This window comes from Mobula birostris, chromosome 31, assembly GCF_030028105.1.
Source record: "Mobula birostris isolate sMobBir1 chromosome 31, sMobBir1.hap1, whole genome shotgun sequence".
Lineage (NCBI taxonomy): Eukaryota > Metazoa > Chordata > Chondrichthyes > Myliobatiformes > Myliobatidae > Mobula > Mobula birostris.
In genome coordinates, this window is record NC_092400.1 from 14647807 (window position 1) to 14669128 (window position 21322).

The 21322-nt window shown below is 40.5% G+C and overlaps 2 protein-coding genes across 2 annotated transcripts in view; one reads left to right on the forward strand and one right to left on the reverse strand.

Annotated features, from left to right (window-relative positions):
- Positions 1-16626, reverse strand: part of zmat5 (zinc finger, matrin-type 5) — a 29210-nt gene extending 12584 nt beyond the window's left edge. The window contains exons 1-3 of the mRNA XM_072247876.1: positions 16435-16626; positions 7707-7769; positions 3162-3242 (exon numbers count right to left, since the gene is read on the reverse strand). Coding sequence (XP_072103977.1) covers positions 3162-3242; positions 7707-7769; positions 16435-16561 — 271 coding nt within the window. The 5' untranslated portion in view covers positions 16562-16626. The remainder of the gene's footprint in view (positions 1-3161; positions 3243-7706; positions 7770-16434) is intronic.
- A 171-nt stretch (positions 16627-16797) lies between these two features.
- uqcr10 (ubiquinol-cytochrome c reductase, complex III subunit X) lies at positions 16798-20468 on the forward strand. The gene is made up of 2 exons (XM_072247877.1): positions 16798-16968; positions 20195-20468. Exons 1-2 carry the CDS (start codon positions 16828-16830, stop codon positions 20243-20245), a joined length of 192 nt encoding a protein of 63 aa, XP_072103978.1. The 5' UTR covers positions 16798-16827; the 3' UTR covers positions 20246-20468.
- Positions 20469-21322: the final 854 nt, after the last annotated feature.

The window sequence follows — 21322 nt, forward strand, 5'->3', positions numbered from 1 at the left end:
TCATAAGGGATTGAATAAAGGGTTTGACTTTTGAAGCAACCATTGGAGCTAGGGGCACGTCACAGTCACAGGCAAGTGGAAAATGTTTTGTTTTGATTTTGGAATAGTTTTGTCTCTACAGAAATTAAATTACTGACTGAGTAAGCAGCAGAGGTTCTACACTATACATTTTTTTTAGTTGGGTAAGGAGGAACCTACTTACAGTTCTTTCTGATATAAATCTTAAAGTATATATCATAAAATGTGGCTCAACAGACAATTTATCAGTTTAAGCATCATTTCCTTCAACTGGAATAATATTTCCATTTTCAGTTTGCTCTGTTGTTGTTTTGCTTTTATTGAGCATGTCTTGTGCACAGTCTGTAAGAGATTTGGGATCTTAAAGAAAACCTATTAAATTGGGTAATAAAAAACAGATAATGTATAAACATTTGTGTAGAAGACAGAGTTAATGACCATTCAACTTAACCTCTAAATCTGAACAAAAGCATTTTGTATTTAAGCTGCTAGGAGAGAGCACAGATGTAGTCTATATTCAATGCAACGGAGTGTCAATACTGTGGAGGCTTTAACAATAAACAGTTGTCTAATTTACAGCCTCCAGAATCATGAAGGACGTGGGAAGAAGCTCTAATGAAGGGATAATGTTAAACTGGTCTGCCCAATGAATGATGGATATGTACAATAGACTACACCATGAAGTATCAAACCTGGTTCAGTATTTTAAGTATAATTGTACAAGTACTTACAGAACAGTTATTCATTAAGATGGTGGAATATCTGCCAAAACGCTCTTAAATACTTAATATTAAAGATCCAGTTTTAAAATTACACTCAAAAAACAGTAAGTCCTCCTATCAGAGGTGGTATCTTTTGATGAATATTCAACAGACTTTCCAAGCTCCCAGACTCTCAAGCCACTATCCTCAAAAATCCATCCGATATACTCAGAAGTTTCCCATGGACTAGCCACCAAGTTTCCTTCGAAAGAATATCCGGCTATTTATCTATTAGTTATGATAAAACTCTGTTGTACAAATTGACTTTTCTATCCACTGTTATGATCACACTAAAATGTCCAAAAGTCTGTAACTTTGGAGGATTTATAAGCGCCTATGCAAATGTAACCCCTTTAAAAAAGGTAATCTTACAAACCCTTTTAAAAGCCATTTAGATCTATATGCACTGTTCTGGTCCTCATATTCCTATGTTGAAATAATGGAATATTACACAAATTAACAAATTTAACAGCATAAACTGGTGATATTAAATCTGATCTGATTCTGGTTTACATAGTAGTCATTGTGGGGTCGATAGTGGGAAAGAACCAACAGCTCCACCTGCTGGAACAGTTGTTTTCTTTTGACTCACTGCAGTTATGAAAAAAACATCAACACGTTGTTGAAACATTCTGATTCAGTGAGATTCTGTACAGATTTGCCCAAAATTTAAAAGGTCAGGGAGGAAGGGGGCAGAAAGCATTTGAAAACAAAAATTCAAATTCCGAAAATGAAAAAAATTCATCAAGACTGTTGTGAAGGAAAGGCAGCAATATGAAACATGATTCCCTCCATCGATGCTATCAGCATTTTCTATTTTTAATTTTGTGTCTGAAGAACTGGTCATTTGCCTACTTGCTAGGATATTTTACAACAGTGTGGTCAGCCCCTAATAAATCAATGCATCACTGAATGAAACACTATTATTAGGGCTGCAAAGGCAAACCAAATTTCTCAAAGATTCTTTATCATGCTGATTCTTCACTGAATTGGAATGTCAGTGACAATAATGTTGCTTTCCCACAACCTTGACAAACCTCCATTATCGCCTTTGGTATCTTGGGCCCTGAGATTTTCTATAAACCCGTGGACCTTACAGTTATGGATATTTAGCTTGCTGTACATTTGTAGAGTTTTATGCTTCATCTTTTGTTTTTACACTTAGATGAACTTTGCACAGATGCATTATTATATTTCAACAGTTATAGCCATTACACCTATAACCTGTAGCTGGTTTAGAAATTATAAATGGATTTTATAATTAAATTTATAAAATGAATATAATTCATTTATATTGCTGCAGACATGTGTTTAGACTGTTCAAAGATGTAGTGTGTTCCAAAATGTTCCAGTTGCTCCATAAATTGTGTCTGAAATTGGTTGCTTTTTTTCCCATTATTCTTCTGAAACTAGCCCATGTTCTTTAAAACCAAATCGAAACAAAATTGTTATTTAACTTATGCCTGGTTAACATATAATCAAATTTGGCTAGCACAGGCTTACTGCTACAATTGACTCTAGTTTTCCAAATGTATGCAGCCCTTGATAAATGACACATTTCCTCCCATCTCTATATACACTTGCTTAATGTTATGACAATATTAGCAGAGACCAAACATCAGTGATTTTTTTTTCCTATACTAGTTGCATTAAAAACATCAGAATTGCTTTTTAAATACAACGTAGATTTAGTCACACAATGCAAATCAGCTGATGTCGGGGAGATTTCACAACTAGTTTTCAGCTCACAGTACCAAGTGTAGCTGGAAAAAACCCAGCTTGTTCTATATTTTTGAAGAATATAATCAATGCAGTACTCTAACTAAGTGTTGTCGGTATCCTTTCTTTTGCACGTCAGACCTGATGACACGATGTGACAGCTCATGGTGCCATGGTGGACATCACCTCTGCCAAATTAGACCCACATCCATCAAACAGGTCAGCTGAAGGACGAAATAGTCTCCAACTCAAAGTCACCAATGAGATGCATTAACAGGAAAAAACAAGGGATTATTCTGGCATCTGTGGCACAACTGCTTGGTGAATTAACTGAATTCCAGGGAAACTAGTTTTTATACTCAGTAATCATATTACAATGTATCACTATCACATACTGAAGTGCTGTGACAGTTTCACTCAATATTGTTCCATGTCTTATTTAATAGTTACATTAAAGATAATACTGAATTTCAAACTTTTTGACAGCCTAGAGCGCGGCAGATTGTAAATGGAAATAAGGAAAATCACAAAATAATACCAAGAAGTATTACAAACACAAAGCCCCCAGTCCTGTCCTTCAGAGCCAAAGAAAATGAAAGAAGTATTTCATCAGACTTTCTGCTGTCAAACATCATCAGAATCTTTTATAGCACATGGACTAACCTTCTACCCTTTGTCTCAACTTCTGAATATCTTCATCTGTCATATGGGAAAACTTGCAATTAGCCCCAAAATCACACTGTCCTGCAGAGAAAAAGAACAGAATATTGTAATTAATAAAAATATCAAAGACAAATTGATAATAACAAACATCAAACAATACGACAATGGACAGTGGGATCCAAGTATACAGGTTCAGGCGGAATTCTCAATTTAAGCCATACTGGTAAGTCCCAAGTAAATAAATGAGATTGGAGTGTCTTACTCAAGGTGTAACATGAACATTCTACCAGCTGCTAAAACGGTATACATTTGGACATATGCTAGCAGTATGTTTCCCACTCAATGCCAAAGTTATTTTGTTAAATTACAAAATTTAAAACACTTCTTTAAAACAGATCTAAAATAAATTTCAAACTCATCAATCATGTCATTGATATCCTGTTAACAACAAAATAATAAATCTAAACACAAGGAAGTCTGCCGATGCTGGAAATCCAAAGCAACAAACACACAACATGCTGGAGGAACTCAGCAGGTCAGGCAGCATCAATGGAAATGGATAAACAGTCAACATTTCAGGCAAAGACCCTCCTTCAGGGTTGAGAAGGAAAGGGGAGATGCCAGAATAAACAGGTGGGGGGGTGGGGGGTTGGGAAGGAGGATAGCCAGGAGGCGATAGGTGATGCCAGGTGGGCAAGAAAGGTCAGGGGCTGGAGAAGCAAGAATCTGATAAGAGGGGAGCATGGACAATCGGGGAAAGGGAAGGAGGAGAGGTTCCAGGGGGAAGTAATGGGTGGGTGAGAGGTAGTAAAAGGTCAGAGTGGGGAATGGGAGGGGGGGTGGAATTTGTTTACCAGAAGAAGAACTCAATATTCATGCCATGAGATTGGAGGATACCCAAATGAAATACAAAGTGTTGCTCCTCCACCCAAAGGTGGCCTTATCTTGGCATAACATGTCTGAATGGGAATGGGAATTAAAATGTTTGACCACCGGGAAGTCCTGCTTGTGACTGATTGTCTGGAGGTGCTCAACAAAGCAGTCCCCCAATTTGTGAATCTGCTGGGGTTGTCCATTGTGTCCAATGCTCCTGAAGCGGTCTCCTCTACACTGGTGAGACTCGTTGTAAATTGGAAGACCACTTTGTCGAGCACCTCCACACCATCCGTCACAAGCAGGATTTCCAGCATTTGCAAAATCTCTTGTATTTATTCCCAGGATAAGACTGGATAATTAACCAGCTTTCAACATATCCACTATTACATGTCTGTGATCAACCTGTATCAGTATTTTTTTGTACTTAACTCACAGGGGAGTATTTGGTCTGATATGGTGGTAATGCCTCTACATACCATCTTCTTCTATTCATCCACTCCTCAAAAAGAACAAGAGTTTAATGGGAGAAAACTTTAACAAGAGAATGGAATTGTGACAGATGTCTAAGCCTTCAGTACAAATGTCTCTTGCAGACATGCAAAAAGTGAGCTTACAGACCAGTGAGACTCAAAGCCCTTCTCTTATAACAGAAACAATACAAATTGCATTTACTTTCTAATTTCACAGTTCTGATCAATTATTTTTACCACTTTCTCCACAGATGTTGCCTGACCAGAGAGAGGTAATTCACATTATCCGTTTTTTTTTGCTTCAAAGCATTTAGGCATCCAACTACTTTTTGAACTTATAAGCCAGGTGAAAAAGTGTGTCTGTAATGAGTAGCCAATAAGCAGTATTACTTTTGCATTTCAGTTTATAAAGTGACACTACCCATTTTAAAACAAAATTCCATAAAAACCTCAGGATAGATCTCAAACATAGATTTCTAAATTTAATGAATCAAAATAAATCATTGTGTACATTACCTTTCTGCTAAGACACAAATCTCAGTGTCTCCAGGAAAATATAAAAATTACATTCAAGCAAAGGACTTCAGAATTATTTTAACTTTACATTGTCAGATTTCTCCCACTAATAGAGCTATGTATGGTTCCTACCACAACCATCTTTGAGTTCTAACTACCATCCCTAGAATCATAGAAATTTTAAGACTTTTCTGCAGATCTTCCCTAAAAGTATTCATCAAGGAGCAACTGAGCTCCAGAAACACACTCCAACTCAAGAGACATGGTTAATTTGAAGATGATCTCCCAGCCAAGATGCCAGTGCAACAGGTACAACCAAATTCAGCACCCTGGGTTATGCAAGAAAACAAGTGGTCTTGTTTTGCTTTGCAAAAGCTGATGGTGAGGGACTTGTAGGAGACCTTTGCCCAACGTTGACAAATCTCTCTTTTAACATACAACTCTATGTAATGATTTGTGCAGTTAGCGTTACTGAGGGTTGTATACTGCATACATACCATGATAATAAATGGACTTTGAATCTTCGTACATGACAATAATCACCCTTGAGAAAGTGGAAAATCACTGCATCCTTCTTAAGAAGGTAAGAAAGAAACATAGAAAACTTATAGCACAATACAGGCCCTTCGTCCCACAAAGTTGTGCCAAACAGGTCCCTACCTTAGAAATTACTAGGGTTACCCATATAGCCCTCTATTTTTCCAAGCTCCATGTACCTATCCAAAAGTCTCTTAAAAGACCCTATCATATCCGCCTCCACTACCATTGCCGGCAGCCCATTCCACGCACTCATCACTCTCCGCATAAAAAACTTACCCCTGACATCTCCTCTGTATCTACTCCCCAGCACCTTAAACCTGTGCCCTCTTGTGGCAGCCATTTCAGCCCTGGGAAAAAGCCTCTGACTATCCACACAATCAATGCCTCTCATCATCTTATACACCTCTATCAGGTCACCTCTCATCCTCTGTCGCTCCAAGGATAAAATGCCGAGTTCACTCAACCTGTTTTCATAAGGCATGCTCCCCAATCCAGGCAACATCCTTGTAAATCTCCTCTGCACCCTTTCTATGGTTTTCACATCCTTCCTGTAGTGAGGCGACCAGAACTGAGCACAGAACTCCAAGTGGGGTCTGACCATGGTCCTATATAGCTGTAACATTACCTCTCGGCTCCTAAATTCAATTCCATGATTGATGAAGGCCAATATACCATATGACTTCTTAACCAGAGTCAACCTGCGCAGCTGCTTTGAGCGTCCTATGAACTCGGACCCCAAGATCCCTCTGATCCTCCACACTGCCAAGAGTCTTACCATTATTACTATATTCTGCCATCATATTTGACCTACCAAAATGAACCACTTCACATTCTCAGCCCAGTTTTGCATCCTATCAATGTTCTGCCATAACTTGACAGCCCTCCACACTATCCACAACACCCCCAACCTTTATGTCACCAACAAACTTACTAAACCATCCCTCCACTTCCTCATCCAGGTCATTTATAAAAATCACGAAGAGTCCTGACAAAGGGTCTGGGCCCAAAACGTTGACTGTGCTTCTTCCTATGGATGCTGTCTGGTCTGCTGCGCTCCACCAGCATTTTGTGTGTGTTGACAAATCAGCATAAACAAGGGAGATTGAAAATCTGGCTGAGCAGTGCCACAACAACAACCTCTCATTCAATGTCAACAAGACCAATAGCTGATTATTGACTTAGGGGGAGGAAACTGGAAGTGCATGAGCCATTCCTCATTGAAACGATAACACTGAGGTGGAGAGGGTCAGCATCTTTAAATTCCTCACTGTTATCACTTCAGCAGATCTGTCCTGGGTCCAGCATGTAACTTTGAAATTAATTTTCAATAGCACATAAAGAAAGCACAGCAGCGCCTCTATTTTCTTACAAGATTGCGAAGATTTAGCATGTCATCTAGAACAACTTGTTATAAAAATGCAGTGGAGAGTATACTGACTAGTATACATCACAGCCTGGTATAGAAACACCAATGCCCTTGAATGGAAAAGCCAACACAGAGAATTCTATACAGTCCAGTCCATCACGGGTAAAACCCTCCTATCACTGAGCACATCTACATGAAGCACTGTCGCAGGAAAGCAATATCCATCAGCCCGGCCATGCTCTTTTCTTGCCATTGCCATCAGGAAGAAGGGGCAGGAGCCTCAAGACTCACGCCACCAGTTTCAGGAACAGTCATTAATCCACAGCCATCAAACACTTGAATCAGAGGGGATAACTTCACTCGCCCCATCACTGAACTATTCCCTCAAACTACGGACTTACTCTCAGGGACCCTTCTCCTCATATTCTTGATACTTATTGTTTACTTATTATTATTACTACCACTTTTTAAAAATTCCTTTTGTATTTGCACAGTTTGCTGCGTTTTGCACACTGGTTGTTTGTCCGTCCTGTTGGGTGCAATCTCTCATTGATTCTAATGAGTTTCTGGTACTGTGAACCCATGTAAGTAAATGAATCTCAGGGTTGTATGTGGTGACATAAATGTACTTTGATAATACATTTACTTTGAACTTTGAAATTAATTTTCAATAGCACATGTGAGATTTAGATGTAAGCCCCAGAAGTGATCAAAGTGTGCATTTATCACATTACTCTGTTCAGTTCTTACACTTGGTTTTGACATTTCTTGACTTACCTGATTGTAGAAACTTTCTGCACGGCTTTTTGGCAAGTTCTTCTGCCAGGATTGTCGCACTATCTAGAAATCAAAAAAAAAATTGGAGAAGTTATTATTTTAAATAATAATGTTTAATCAGGGCTTCTCCAAAAACCAAAAAAAACAGATATATCTTAGTTTGGCAAGTTATCATTTATGTGATAGTTAGGCCTTTACAATTGGCCAAAGCATCCTACACAGAGAACAAAGAGACAAAAATAAACAAAATTCAGCATTTTCAGTTATTATTCTGTCATGTATACTAAATATACATCAGAAAAGACACAGCTCTTACACCCACTACTATGATTACATAATCTAACTAGTTATACCATAATTCTTCTAAGCATTGCTTCTTTTTATTGCATTTCACTTCTCCAGAAAAGCACATTATGATACAAGTTTTCAAATCATCACTTTCCCCAAGCATCTCATACCAGATTATTAATCCCAACCCATTAAAAATGAGTCCTTTTCAACTGTGGATAACATGCATAGAATTCCATATTCATCTTGCTTGATGTAAACAAACTGAAAGTGGGAACTTAACTAATAAATTTTATAGGAAACCTGGAAGGTCCCTTATCCAGAGATGATAGGAGAGGGTACTCTCACTTTTGAGTAGTTAAGTAGCAGCTAGAAACTGGAATTACCACCATGTAAAGTAGTTGAGGCAAACAACCAAACATCAGGTAGACAGTTGAAAAAGAAGTAGAATGAGATACAGATGGGATAAGGCTTCACTGGATCATTAAGCACGAAAATGGATTAATTGGATTAAAAGGATTACATCTATACTGTATGATTTGTATAATGCTGAAGAAAGTAGTGCGTGCCAAATGAGCGGAGAAAAGGCCATTAGAATGTAATTAGTTATTCGACATACAAGATTAATTTGTTATATTAAACATGTACACAAATAAACTTCCCATGACTCAAGTTATGGGAGCAGTGGTATTAAATGAACAAAAAAAATCTTGAGCTACATCAAAATGTTTTTTTACAACATGCTAGTTTTAAAAATGTTTGAGACAATGGCAGCATGGATTTTATTTTTAAGTGGCTATTGAAGACACTAGTCATCTCTATTCTCCTGGCAAGAAATTTTGAATGATATCTGTGTTCTGTGAATCTTTTTATTGCTTGCTCATTTCTACAACATTGTAACCAATTAAGTAGTCTGTAATTTAGGAAGTCTGTTTATTCTCCTGTTCCCTTCGGTCTGCAGCAGGTGGCAGTAGAGACAGAGAAAAATTGGTCATTCATGAAAAAGGTCAATATAATCATGTTCGCCTCAGACAATTCTATTGAATCAGATTTAATATCTATCACTGGCACGTCAGGAAATTTGTTCTTTAGCAGTACAGTGCAATACATAAAAAAGTCTACAAATTACAATAATACATATACACAGAGTGGCCACTTTATTACCTACCTCATGCACCTAATAAGGTAGCCACTGAGTGCATGTTTCACATATTGTGTGTTCAGAGATGCTCTTCTGTACACCACTGTTGTAACATGGTTATTTGAGTTACTGTTGCCTTCCTGTCATCTTGAACCAGTATGGCTATTCTCCTCTGACCTCTCTCATTTTAACAAGCTGTTTTCACCCACAGAACTGCTGCTCACTGGATTTTTTTTTGTTTATCACACCATTCTCTGTGAACTCTAGAAACTGTTGTATGTGAAAATCCAAGGAGATCAGCAGTTTCTGTGATACTCACACGGCCCCTGTGGCACTCACAATCATTCTACGGTCAAAGTCACCTAGATCACATTTGTTCCCCATTCCAATGTTCGATCTGAACAACAACTGAACCTCTTGACCATGTCTGCATGCTTTTAAGCATTAAATTGCTGCCACATGATTGGCTGATTGGGTATTTGCATTAACAAGGTATACAGATGTACCTAATAAAGTGCCCATTGAGTGTAAAGGTTAAAAAAAAACAAGGAATGCTAAAGGAGAGTTAAAAAAAGTAGTATTCATGGGTTGGTTTGTTATCCATTCATAAATCTGATCGTGGAAGGGAAGCAGCTGGTCCTAAAATGTTGAGTTTTATGCTCCTGTGCCTCTTCTCCGATAGTAGCAATGAGAAAAGGGCATGTTCTGGGTGATGGGAACCTTTAATGATGGATGATGCCATTTTGAAGCATTGCCTTTTGAAGACGTTCTCCATGCTGGGGCCCATGATGAAGCTAGTTAAGTCTCCAACTCTCTGCAGCTTTTTCTGATCCTGTGCAGTGGCCCCTCCATAACAGATGGTGATGAAACCAGTTTGAATATTCTCCACGGTACATCTGTAGAAACTCGGTAGTCTTTGGTGACACACCAAATCTCCTCAAACTCCTAATGAAATACAGCTGCTGTTGTGCATTCTTTGTAACTGCATCAATATGTTGGTTCTTCAGAACACCCTTTCCACTGTTGAGCTAATGAGGGCCAGTGCTTGTTCCCTTGACTTCCCCTTCCTGGAGCCCACAATCAATTCCTTGGTCTTGGTGATGCTAAGTGCGAGGTTTTCTTGCAACACCACTCAATAAGTTGATCTATCTCACTCCTGTACGCCTCATCACCACCTGAGATTCTGCCAACTACAGTTGTGTCATCAGCAAACTTATTGATAGCATTTGAGTTGTGCCTAGCACGCAGTCATGCATGTAGAGTAGAGCAGTGGGCTATGCACGCATCCTTGAAGTTTGCCCACGCTGATTGTCAGCGAGGAGGAGATATTACTTCTGATCTGCACTGACTGTGGTTTCTGATGAGGAAGTCAAGGATCCAGTTGCAGAGGAAGGCACAGAGGCCCTGGTTTTGATTTATACCTGGGGTATGTATGATGATGATGTCGAACGCTGAGCTGTAATTAATAAAAAGCAGCCTGACATAGGTATTGGTGTTGTCTAGTGGTCCAAGCCTAAGCAGAGAGCCAATGAGATTGCATCTGCTGTAGACCTATTGTGCAGGTAGCAAATTGCTTAAACAGGAGTTGATTCTGGTCATGGCCAACTCTTAACGCATTTCATCATGGTAGATGTCAGTGGGTGAACTCCGGGCTGGAGGGTGGCTGAGTTGGCTTGACTGGAAACTGGCTGTGTTTTGCTTGATGCGTGAGTGTGTTTTGGAACCTGTTGAGGGAAAGAGAGTGGGGAAGGAATGGAAATTGCTGGGACGGGGTCATGTGGGTCCAGTAATGGTGGACAAGATAAGAGGTGGTGTTGAGGGAAAGAAAGTGGAGAAGGAGACGGATAGAGACTTGGGACCAGAGGTAGGCAGCTGGGGAGAGGTGGATTATTGTGAAGGGAAAAATAAAGGGAATGAGGAGGTAGTGAGGGGTCGGATGAATAAAAACCAAGACAAAGGGAATAAAAGAATAAGAAATGATAGTGGAGAAAGCTCTGAAAGTGAGGAAGATGAAAAAGCTCAGAGAGGAGGTGTTGTCATAATTAGGTTTAATGAGAAGGCTCAGGGACATATGAAGAAAATTAACCCATTTGTGCTAACAACAACTCGGTGACAAATAAGATAGGGGAAATAGTATTTGCAAAAGTCCTTAATGATGGCAACTTATTGGTAAGATGTGCGAATGAGGAACAACTTGAGAAAGCACTCAAGCTAAAAGAGATAGGAAAATGCAAGGTGGAATACACTGGGAGGGTGGGAGCACAAAACAGTGGTTGTAAAGGAGTGATCACGGGGATACCAATGAGTATAAATATGGAGGAGATAAAGAGGAATATCAAAGGAGGGAAAGTAATGAATGTTCAAAGACTGAAAACAACAAAGGAGGGAGTGAAAAAGGAAAGTGAATCAGTATTGATTGAATTTGCAGAAGAAAGAGTGCTAAGGAAGGTGTTCCTGGGTTTCATGAGTTACCCAGTAAGGGTGTATGTGCCAAAGCCACTGAGGTGCTATAATTGTCAAAGGTTTGGACACGTGGCTAAAAACTGTAAAAGGCAGAGGAGATGTGCTAGATGTGGGGGTGATCATGAATATGGAAAGTGCAGAACAGGAGTTCAACCAAAATGCTGCAATTGTGGAGGAGCTCATAATGTTGCATATAGTGGGTGTGAGGTTGTGAGACGGGAGACTAAAATTCAAGAAATAAGAGTGAAAAGAAAGATCACTTATGCAGAAGCTGTAAGAATGTCAAGAGAACAGAATAATGTTCCTAATGAACAGGGAGCAATAGGGATACGAGAGATGCAACAAAGAACAAATGACAGGACTTATGTAGACAAAAAGGCTCTAGTAACATTCATTGCAGGAGTGATTAATAGTACTGCTGAGGTAAAGTCAAAAAGTGACAAAATTCAGCTGGTGGTAAAAGCAGCAGTAACCCATTTAGGGTTAGTAGGACTGACATGGGAGGAAGTGAGGGAGAACCTCAGTAATCAGTCAAGCCAGGAAGTGTCATGTGTTGGTTAATACTAATTATGGTGATTCTTTTACAATGGAATGCAAGGAGCTTAGTGGCCAATAGCCAGGAATTCAAGCACTTTATTAAAGAAATGGTTGTAAAACCGGATGTAGTGTGTATTCAGGAAACTTGGTTGAAACCAACTTTAGACTTTGTGGTATATGGGTATACAATGATAAGGAAAGATAGAAGTCTAGGGGGAGGAGGGGGTTGTGCTATGTTAATCAAGCAAGGTATACCATATAGGGTACTGGAAAAAGGAGATGATCAGGAATACATAGTGGTGGAAGTGTGGGGGAGAGGGGAGGGAGTGGTTATAATTAACTACTACAATCCATGTAAAAGGTTGGATTTGGACAGCCTATTAAAGATACAAGGACAAAACAGACATAAGGTAGTGTGGTGTGCAGATTTCAATGCTCATAGCACAATATGGGGGGATCAGATTACAGATCCAAATGGAAAGGTAATTGAAGATTTGATGGAAGAAAGGGATTTGGTGTGTATGAATGATGGTAGCGGCACAAGGATAGATATAACAACAGGAACTGAGTCAGTGTTAGATATTACGTTAGTGTCTAATACCTTGGCTGGCATTAGTAACTGGGGAGTTTGGACTGCTTCAACAGTAGGCAGTGATCACTACTCAGTTTTGTGTTCAGTGGGTGAAAGAGTTGAAGTAAGACCAGGTGGCGGAACCCCAAAGTGGGTGTTTGAAAAAGCTGATTGGGGTAAGTTCCAGAAGTTGAGTGAAGAAGGGTTGACAAAGATTGATATTTCTGGAAATGTAGATGAATTAAACAGTCAGGTGACTTCAGCAATTATCATGGCAGCAGAAGGATCTATACCTAGGAGTAAAAATAGGATGAATAGAAAACTGGTACCATGGTGGACAGAGGAATGTTGTCAGGCTGTAAAAAACAGAAATAGAGCATTCAGGCTAGTTAAAAGAACCCATAATATGCAGCATTTGGTTCAATATAAGAAAGCACAGGCAGTGGTGAGAAGAACTATACGTCAAGCTAAAAGGGCAAGTTGGAGGAGTTTTTGCGACAAGGTAGGAAGAACAACACCTGTGGGAGAGATATGGGGAATGATTAAGAGGATGGGAGGAGATAGAAGGGAATGGGAATATCCAGTGATGATATCCGAGGAGGAAACTGCAGTCTCCAGCAGGGATAAGGCTGAGGTCATGGCCAAGTCATTTGTACTGATACACAGTTCAGAAAATTTGTCTGAAGAAGGGAGAAGAAGAAGGGAAAGAATAATGAGCCAACACCCAGGTGTGTTAAGCAGGAGAGAAGGAACAGATGATATAATTGATGATCCATTTACATTAGCAGAAATGGTGAGAGCAATAAAGACATCGAGACCAACCTCCCCAGGGAAAGATCTGATATGCTCTGTGATGCTAAAAAATCTAGGAGAAGGAGCGCTCTTGAAGTTGCTGCATTTTTATAACAGAGTGTGGGAGGAGAGAAGATTACCAAGTGCATGGAAAGAAGCAGTAGTAATTCCAATAAGGAAGCCTGGCAAGGATCTGTCAAAACCCACTAGCTACAGACCAATTGCATTAACATCAAGTATATGTAAGATAATGGAAAGGATGATAACAGAAAGGTTATCATATGAGCTTGAGAAAAGGGGAATGCTGGCAAGTTATCAGAGTGGTTTTAGAAAGGGAAGGAATTCCATGGACTCAGTGATTATGTTAGAGACTGAAATAAGGAAGGCCCAGGCAAATAGAGAGTCAGTAGTGGCAGTGTTCTTTGACGTTGAAAAAGCCTATGATATGATGTGGAAGGAAGGATTATTAATTAAACTGCAGAAGATGGGGGTTGGTGGGAGAGTTTTTAATTGGATTAAAGATTTTTTTGTTTGGTAGAAAAATTCAAGTTCGGATTGGATCAGAATTATCAAAACAGTACATAGTGGAAAATGGCACACCTCAAGGTAGTGTGATTAGCCCATTACTTTTCATCATTATGATCAATGATGTCTTCACAAAGGTACCAGTGGATATAGGTAGGTCACTGTTTGCGGATGATGGGGCCTTGTGGAAAAGAGGCAGGAACATGGACCATATAATCAGGAAACTACAAGAAGCAATTGATGAAGTGGTGGAGTGGGGTTATGATTGGGGATGTAGATTTTCAGTAGACAAAACTCAATCTGTATTTTTTTACCAGGAAAAGGGTTGAGGTAGGGAAGAAGTTAAGGATGTATGGGGTTGAATTAGAAAGGGTTGCATCATTTAAATTTCTGGGAGTTATATTTGATTCACGATTAACATGGGCAGACCATATCAGGAAAGTTGAGGAGAAATGTAAAAAAGCAATAAATGTGATGAGATGTTTGACTGGTAGGGAATGGGGAGCAAGTTGTTCAGCTTTGAAGAGAATGTATGTGGCTTTAGTAAGATCTGTATTGGATTATGGAAATATAGTATATGGATCAGCAGCTAGGTCTCTTATAAGGAAACTGGATGTGATTCAGGCTCAGGCCTTGAGAGTGTGCAGTGGGGCTTTTAAAACGTCACCAGTGTCAGCCCTACAGGTAGAAATGGGAATAATGCCTTTGGAACTAAGAAGGATGCAACTGATAGCAAACTACTGGGCTAACTTGCAGGGGCACAATGATTCTCACCCTACTAAAGGAGTGTTGCAGGAGTGCTGAGAAAATGGGAGGTTTCAGAGGGATACCTTTAGTCGGGTAGGGAATGATATCACGAAAGAATGTGGAGTATTTGATCTGAGGATAAGTCCTTCAGTAGTTTATCCGGTTGTAGCTCCATGGAAGCTTGTATGGCCTGACATAGACTGGCATTAGTTAGAGGTAAAAAAGAAAGAAAGATATAAAACAGATTTGGTAAATGCATTTAACTGTCATGTGATGGAAAAGTATAGTGATTATACTCACATTTATACGGATGGTGCGAAGGAACCTGCAACAGGAGTGACAGGGTTTGGGGTGGTCATACCAGCAAAAGAAATTGGAATCAGCAGAAGAACATCTAATAAGTTAGGAGTGTTTACAGTGGAGATGCTGGCAGTGTTGGTTGCATTGCAATGGGTGCAGAAAGCCAGACAAGTCAAAGCATTGATATGTTCAGATTCATCCTCAGTTCTAGCAAGTTTAAGGTCTTTTCACACAAACAGTCAGCAAGATGTACTTTATGAAGTCCTTCAGTTAGTTACAAGTATTGCAAATCAGGGAGGTCAGGTAAAATTTCTATGGGTTCCAGCACATGTAGGGGTGAAGGGGAATGAGAGGGTGGATGAGTTGGCAAAGAGGGCGTTAAAGAAAGAAAATGTGGAAATGCACATTAGTATCAGTAAAGCAGAGGTTAAGTGTGTAATCTGGGAAAAAGTCAACCGAATGTGGCAAGAAAGATGGGACAGGGAGGGGAAAGGGAGGCATTTATATCAAATATAAAAGAGTGTTGCAGTTACTAGGGTAGGTAATGGAAACAGAAGAGAGGAAATTGTGTGGACTAGGTTAAGGCTGGGGCATTGTGCATTAAACAAAACATTGAAAATGATAGGGAAACACCAGAGAGGATTGTGTGAGGAATGTCAGGAAGAGGAGTCAGTAGAATTTGTAGTTTTGTGTTGCAGGAAGTATGGGATACAGAGAGAGATGATGAGAAATAAATTAAGGGAGTTGGGGATGCAGGAATTCACATTAAAAGGGTTGCTGGGCATGGATGAGAGAGCACGTCCGGGTATTTTTAGCATTTTTAAGGGGTACAGGGGTTTTTTATAGAATATGATGAATAAACAGGAATAGGATACTAGGATGGTCAAAGATGGGAGGGTGAAGTGTAGGTTTGTGTGTGTGTGTGTGTGCGATTGGGTGAAGGGATTTAGAATGTATGTCTAGAGCACATTCTGGAGCAGAGGGTGGCGGTAATGCACCATTAAGCTGGATGCCAACCGCCGTAAAACAAGATACAGACAGGCAGATATATGTCAGTGGAACAGGTATGATTGACGCCCATTTGAATCACTGCTCCAGGGCCTGCCTCAGCCCCTCACAGAAGAGCCACAACACACACACAAGGTGCTGGAAGAATTCTGCGAGCCAGGCAGCATCCATGGAGGGAAAAGCAGAGTTGACGTTTGGGGTTCAGACCCTGCCTTGGGATGCCAGGACCCTGTCTGTGCCCCCACCACGTTACGATCCCCTTATAAACTCGGTGAGCCCGCGTCAGACCGACAACAAACAGATCGGGGCAGCCAGTCCCAAACCCTTAACCTCAACGAACTAAAATCCGCTTTTACCTCGAAACGAATCGAACCAAAATTTCTTTGCCCGCTGATGCTGAACTCCCTGCAAGTGTTTCTTTCTGTTATGAAGGTTATCTTGAAAGGATCTGCCACAGTAATCGCAGAAGTAAGTCTTGCCCATGGCGAGCGGGGAGCGAGGGGGAACCCGGCGGCGGCGGCGGCTCACATTGCCGTGTTCTACCGCAGCATGTAGTCCCAACCTAAGTCCACAGGTTGGATGCAGCTGCAACAGCCACTTACGAGGAATTCTACTTCAAAGGCTGGTTTATTTTTAATAATACGTGACTGGGCGGCGAGGCAGCGGTAAGATTTGCCTCAGTGGCGGCGGCGGCGGAGGGCGACGTGCCGGCTGGGAGCGTGCGGTGAGCGGGCTCAGTCCGTAGCAACATGGCGCTCATGAGGCAGGCCTACAATCTGCTCTTCAGGAGGACCTCCACCTTCGCGCTCACCATCGTGACGGGGGCCTTCATCTTCGAGAGGGCCTTCGACCAGGCCAGCGACGCGATCTTCGAGCGCATCAACCAAGGGGTGAGGCTGCAGCTTCGAGCGGGGTGTGGGTTCATTCAGGGGCAGGAAGGTGACCTACGGGAGGATGCCGCTTGTTGCCCGGCCTTGACTGTCGGGCTCGGAGGCTGAATCCCACCACCCCGCGTTCAGCCGCGCCGTATCTCGCTCCCCTTACCGCTGAGTTCCACCTGGCTATGAAATGTGTACAAGCTGACAGTATAAAAAAATACCAGTAGCTGTTTACTCACCGGCGTGTGAATATCCACATTATATCCTCTCTCTCATTAATACTTAATTTGTTCATGCTCGTTTTTCTTAAAAACAAAACGCTGAATATTCTCGGAATTAAAATATTTTAGGAGAAGCCGTCAACGTGTTTGGTCGGTGACCTTTCCGAAAGGTCGTGGACCTGATCATTAACCCTTTCTCACCCCCCACAGATATTGCTTGATTTGCTGAATATAAGAACATAAGAAATAGGAGCAGGAGTAGGCCATCTGGCCCATCGAACCTACTCCACCATTCAATAAGATCAAGGCTGATCTGGCCATTGGCTCATCTCCACCTACCTGCTTTTTCCCCGTAACCCTTAATTCCCCTACTATACAAAAATATATCCAACCTTGTCTTAAATATATTTATTGAGGTAGATATTGGAGAGAGAATTCCACATATTTACGGCTCTTTGGGAAAAGCAGTTCCTCGTCATATCCGTCCCAAATTTATTCCCCCGAATCCTGAGTTATGTCCCATAGTTCCAGTCTCACCCACCAGTGGAAACAACTTATAAATCCTTCATAATTTTATATCTCTTGATAGCTTATCTCTTTTCAGATTTTAAATGTCGGTACTTTGTTTGGCCCGGTTTACTTTCTTGATCTTTGGTGTGGGTGTTGATAGTTTGAAAAGTGATCACTTTATGTTCAGAGGTACATCATGATGAAGGAGAATTTGTCAGAGTTGGTACTCTATAAATTTTCCATTTTGTGTCATTGAGTCTTTAATTGGTTTTTCAAAGAAACTAGTGGAGTTGGTGAAACTAAAAGCTAATAAATCCCAAGGACTCAGTGATTTTATTCATTTTTTGGTATCTTAATGCTTGTTACCCATTGTTGTGATGATAAGCTACCATCTTAAACTGTTGTACTGCTTTTGAAGGCACTCCCACAGTCCATTGACGTCCTCCGTGGTTCTGTCACTCAACATCTAACCAGACTCATCCATATCCTATCAGATTTCTGAAGCCTTATGAACATTACCGCACTATTTTGCTCTCTTGTTTTCTACACCTTATTGTAACATCATCTTTTATATGTTGCACTGCTGCTGCAAAGTTAACAAATTTCACAACATATGAAAGGGACAGATAAGATGGAGGCAGGAAAGTTGTTTCCACTAGTAGGTGAGACTAGAACTAGGGAACATAGCCTGAACATTTGGGGAAGTAGATTTAGGACGGAGATGAGGAAGAACAGCTTTTCCTAGTGACTAGTGAATCTGTGGAGTTATCTGCCCAATGAAGCAGTGGAAGCTGCCTTAGTAAATATGTTTAAGACAAGATTAGATAGATTTTTGCATAGTAGGGGAATTAAAGGTTATGGGGAAAAGGCAGGTAGGTGGAGATGAGTCCATGGCCAGATCAGCCATGAACTTATTGAATGGCAGAGCAGCCTCGACAGGCCAGATGACACACTCCTGCTCCTACTTCTTATGTTCTTATATGCCAGTGATAATAAACCTGATTCTGAACTAGGGTCAATAACCAAAAACAGGCCAAAGTTCAAAGTACATGTATGTGTTATCAGAATCAGGTTCAATATTTGTTAACTTTGTGACAGCAGTACAATGCAATACTTGAAAATAGAGGGGGAGAAACTGAATTATATTAAGTGTGTGTGTGTGTACTCTTATCTATAGATATTAAAAAAAAAAGTAGAGAGGTACTGTTCATGGGTTTGATGTCCATTCAGAAATCAGATGGCAGAGGGGATGAAGCTGTTCCTGAATTGGTGAGTGTGTGCCTTCAGGCTTTTGTACCTCCTTCCTGACAGTGCCAATGAGAACAAGGCATAACCTGGGTGATGGGTATCCTTAATGATGCACACTGCCTTTTTGAGGCATCACTCCTTGAAGAAGTCCTAGATACCATGAAGGCCAGTGCTCAATACTCAAAATACCTTTTCTGAGGTAAATTGTGTTAAATTATTGCCGCCATCAGTGAAAGGGTGAGCAATGCCGAGGTGAGTTCGGAGGATGAGCCCAGATGGTGTGTTGGAGACGGAGTATCGATGCCCATGCAGCTGGCCCAGGTGCGGGGTTGGATTGCTCAGGGCACCAAAAGGAGAAGTCAGTGCCTGGGCAGAGAAGTTCTGATGCTCGTTCAACTGGCCTGGTTACAAGGTTGGATTGCTCTGGGTGCCACACTGATTTGAAGGGGTTGAAAGTGGCTTTGGGCTGGGTGACGGAATCTGGGCTTGGAGCGAGTCACTGGAAAGCATGGTCAAGGTCCCGAATCCTTTGCAACAGTGGTACCTGGGTCCTAGTGCAAGGTATGCTCCGCTGTTTAAATGCCAACAAAGACTGGAGTTGAGGGGTGATTTCGCTCACTCTCCATGAGTGTTCATTCCTCTCTCCAGAGTGGCAGAGCCTTTCGATGTTCTGTTGTTTAGTCAATTTAAATGCTGGCCCAGATAGACTGAAAAGACAGGGTGCCGGTCAGGACGAGAGCTGATTTTGCTTGTTCTCTACGGTGATCATTTTTATGGAGCTGAGACTATGAAGACTGCCCCAGCTGCTGTGCTCTATGAACTGCGCATTGCCATACTTGGCTGAGAGACCTCTTGCGTGATTGCTAATGGGGCTGCCCACCACTAGCATCACGTTGCATGAAGTTCAAAATATGTTTTTTTTTCCATCATGATCTGTCACGGGATCCCAGTTAAAAAACCCTGGTCTAAACACTTGAGTCAAGCTGTATCTGTAGAAAGACCAACACTTGACATTTTGGGTCAAAACTTCCTTCATTGGAACTTGATTGAGCTGCCTGCCAAGTTTAATTTTAGATCTCAATACTTTGATGTTTGTTGGAAAACTTATTAATCTTAATTAATTCATGTACCTTATAAATTTACTTTATCCTGGTACTGCTTTATATTTCAAGTTGATAGTCATTTTTTCAGTTTGTATATTCTAATAACAAAATGAGGTGAAAATTAGATCAGTGAAGTAATAGCTTTTCTGTTTGCAGAAACTATGGAAACACATCAGACACAATTACGAAAACAAAGAGGAAGAATAGGATTCCATTGTGTAAGGAACATTGAATCATCCTGAACGTTGCTCCTGATGGAAGAGCCCTGCATTGATATCGAATCCACTCGGGCTGTTTATTTCACTGGATGATTTCTACACAGCCCCTACAAGAATGGATTATTACTTTAATTTGATTAATGCTGGATTTCTTCTGCTTAAGAAGATTAATAGAGATAACAAATAAATGCTGTAATTTTTTTTTGCCTTTATATCATTTTTGCCTGTGCTGATCACTAAAGACATCACTGAGGTATCGCAGGACAGATGGTATATTCAATCATATTTTTCAATGGACAGATACTGTGACCCCTTTATTCATTGTTGCTGAAATTGAGTTGTACATTTCTGGGTTTTGACATTTTGTTATTTATAATGACTAGAACTACTTTAGGGTAGGATTAAAGTCAATTTTAGAAGTTATGTTAATGAAATAATTCCTTTATTTCTGATAATGTACCCTCCTGAGGGCATTCAACAACTTTTGACCTATATGGGGGAAGTAGAGGTTTAGTCAAATTTTCTTTCTTTTTATCTTTTGCTCTGCATGTGTTTGAACATATTTCCCCCCCACCAAGGGTCCAATAAGACTGAGTTTACTCATTCTCATCATTTTTTCTCTTATCAGATTTTTGAAAAGGCTTTAATAACCAATTCCTTCAATACTTAATGACCTGCTAATTCCTTGAGGGGAATGAGAACCATTAAGACCTGCATTTCCTGGTTAGGGAATTACGAAACTCACCTCCTAAGTCTCAGGAGAGAGTGGTGAGCAAAAGGAAAGTAGAAAATGTTATCCATTTTAGAATGTTTGTGTCAGAGAGTAGATGGGGAAGATTTTGTGTAACACAGAAATTAGCAGAAGCAGTCCATATAGATCTTGAACTTCTAGTAAGATCATATGATATGGTCTTTCCACTCATACCCATTTTCATACCTGGATCTTTGTAAACTTAACTTCCCTGTGGTCCAAAAATCTGTCTCAATCTTGTTTATACTCGCAGATTCCACATACTTGGGCAACATTAGCTCCGTGTTCAACCTAAAATCCTCAATGAGTTGAAAT

Coding starts and splice junctions, on each gene's coding strand:
- uqcr10 (XM_072247877.1), top strand. CDS start 16,828: ATGGCGCTCATGAGGCAGGCCTACAATCTGCTCTTCAGGAGGACCTCC. Junction 16,969..20,194: donor TCGAGCGCATCAACCAAGGG/GTGAGGCTGCAG, acceptor TTCTGTTTGCAG/AAACTATGGAAACACATCAG.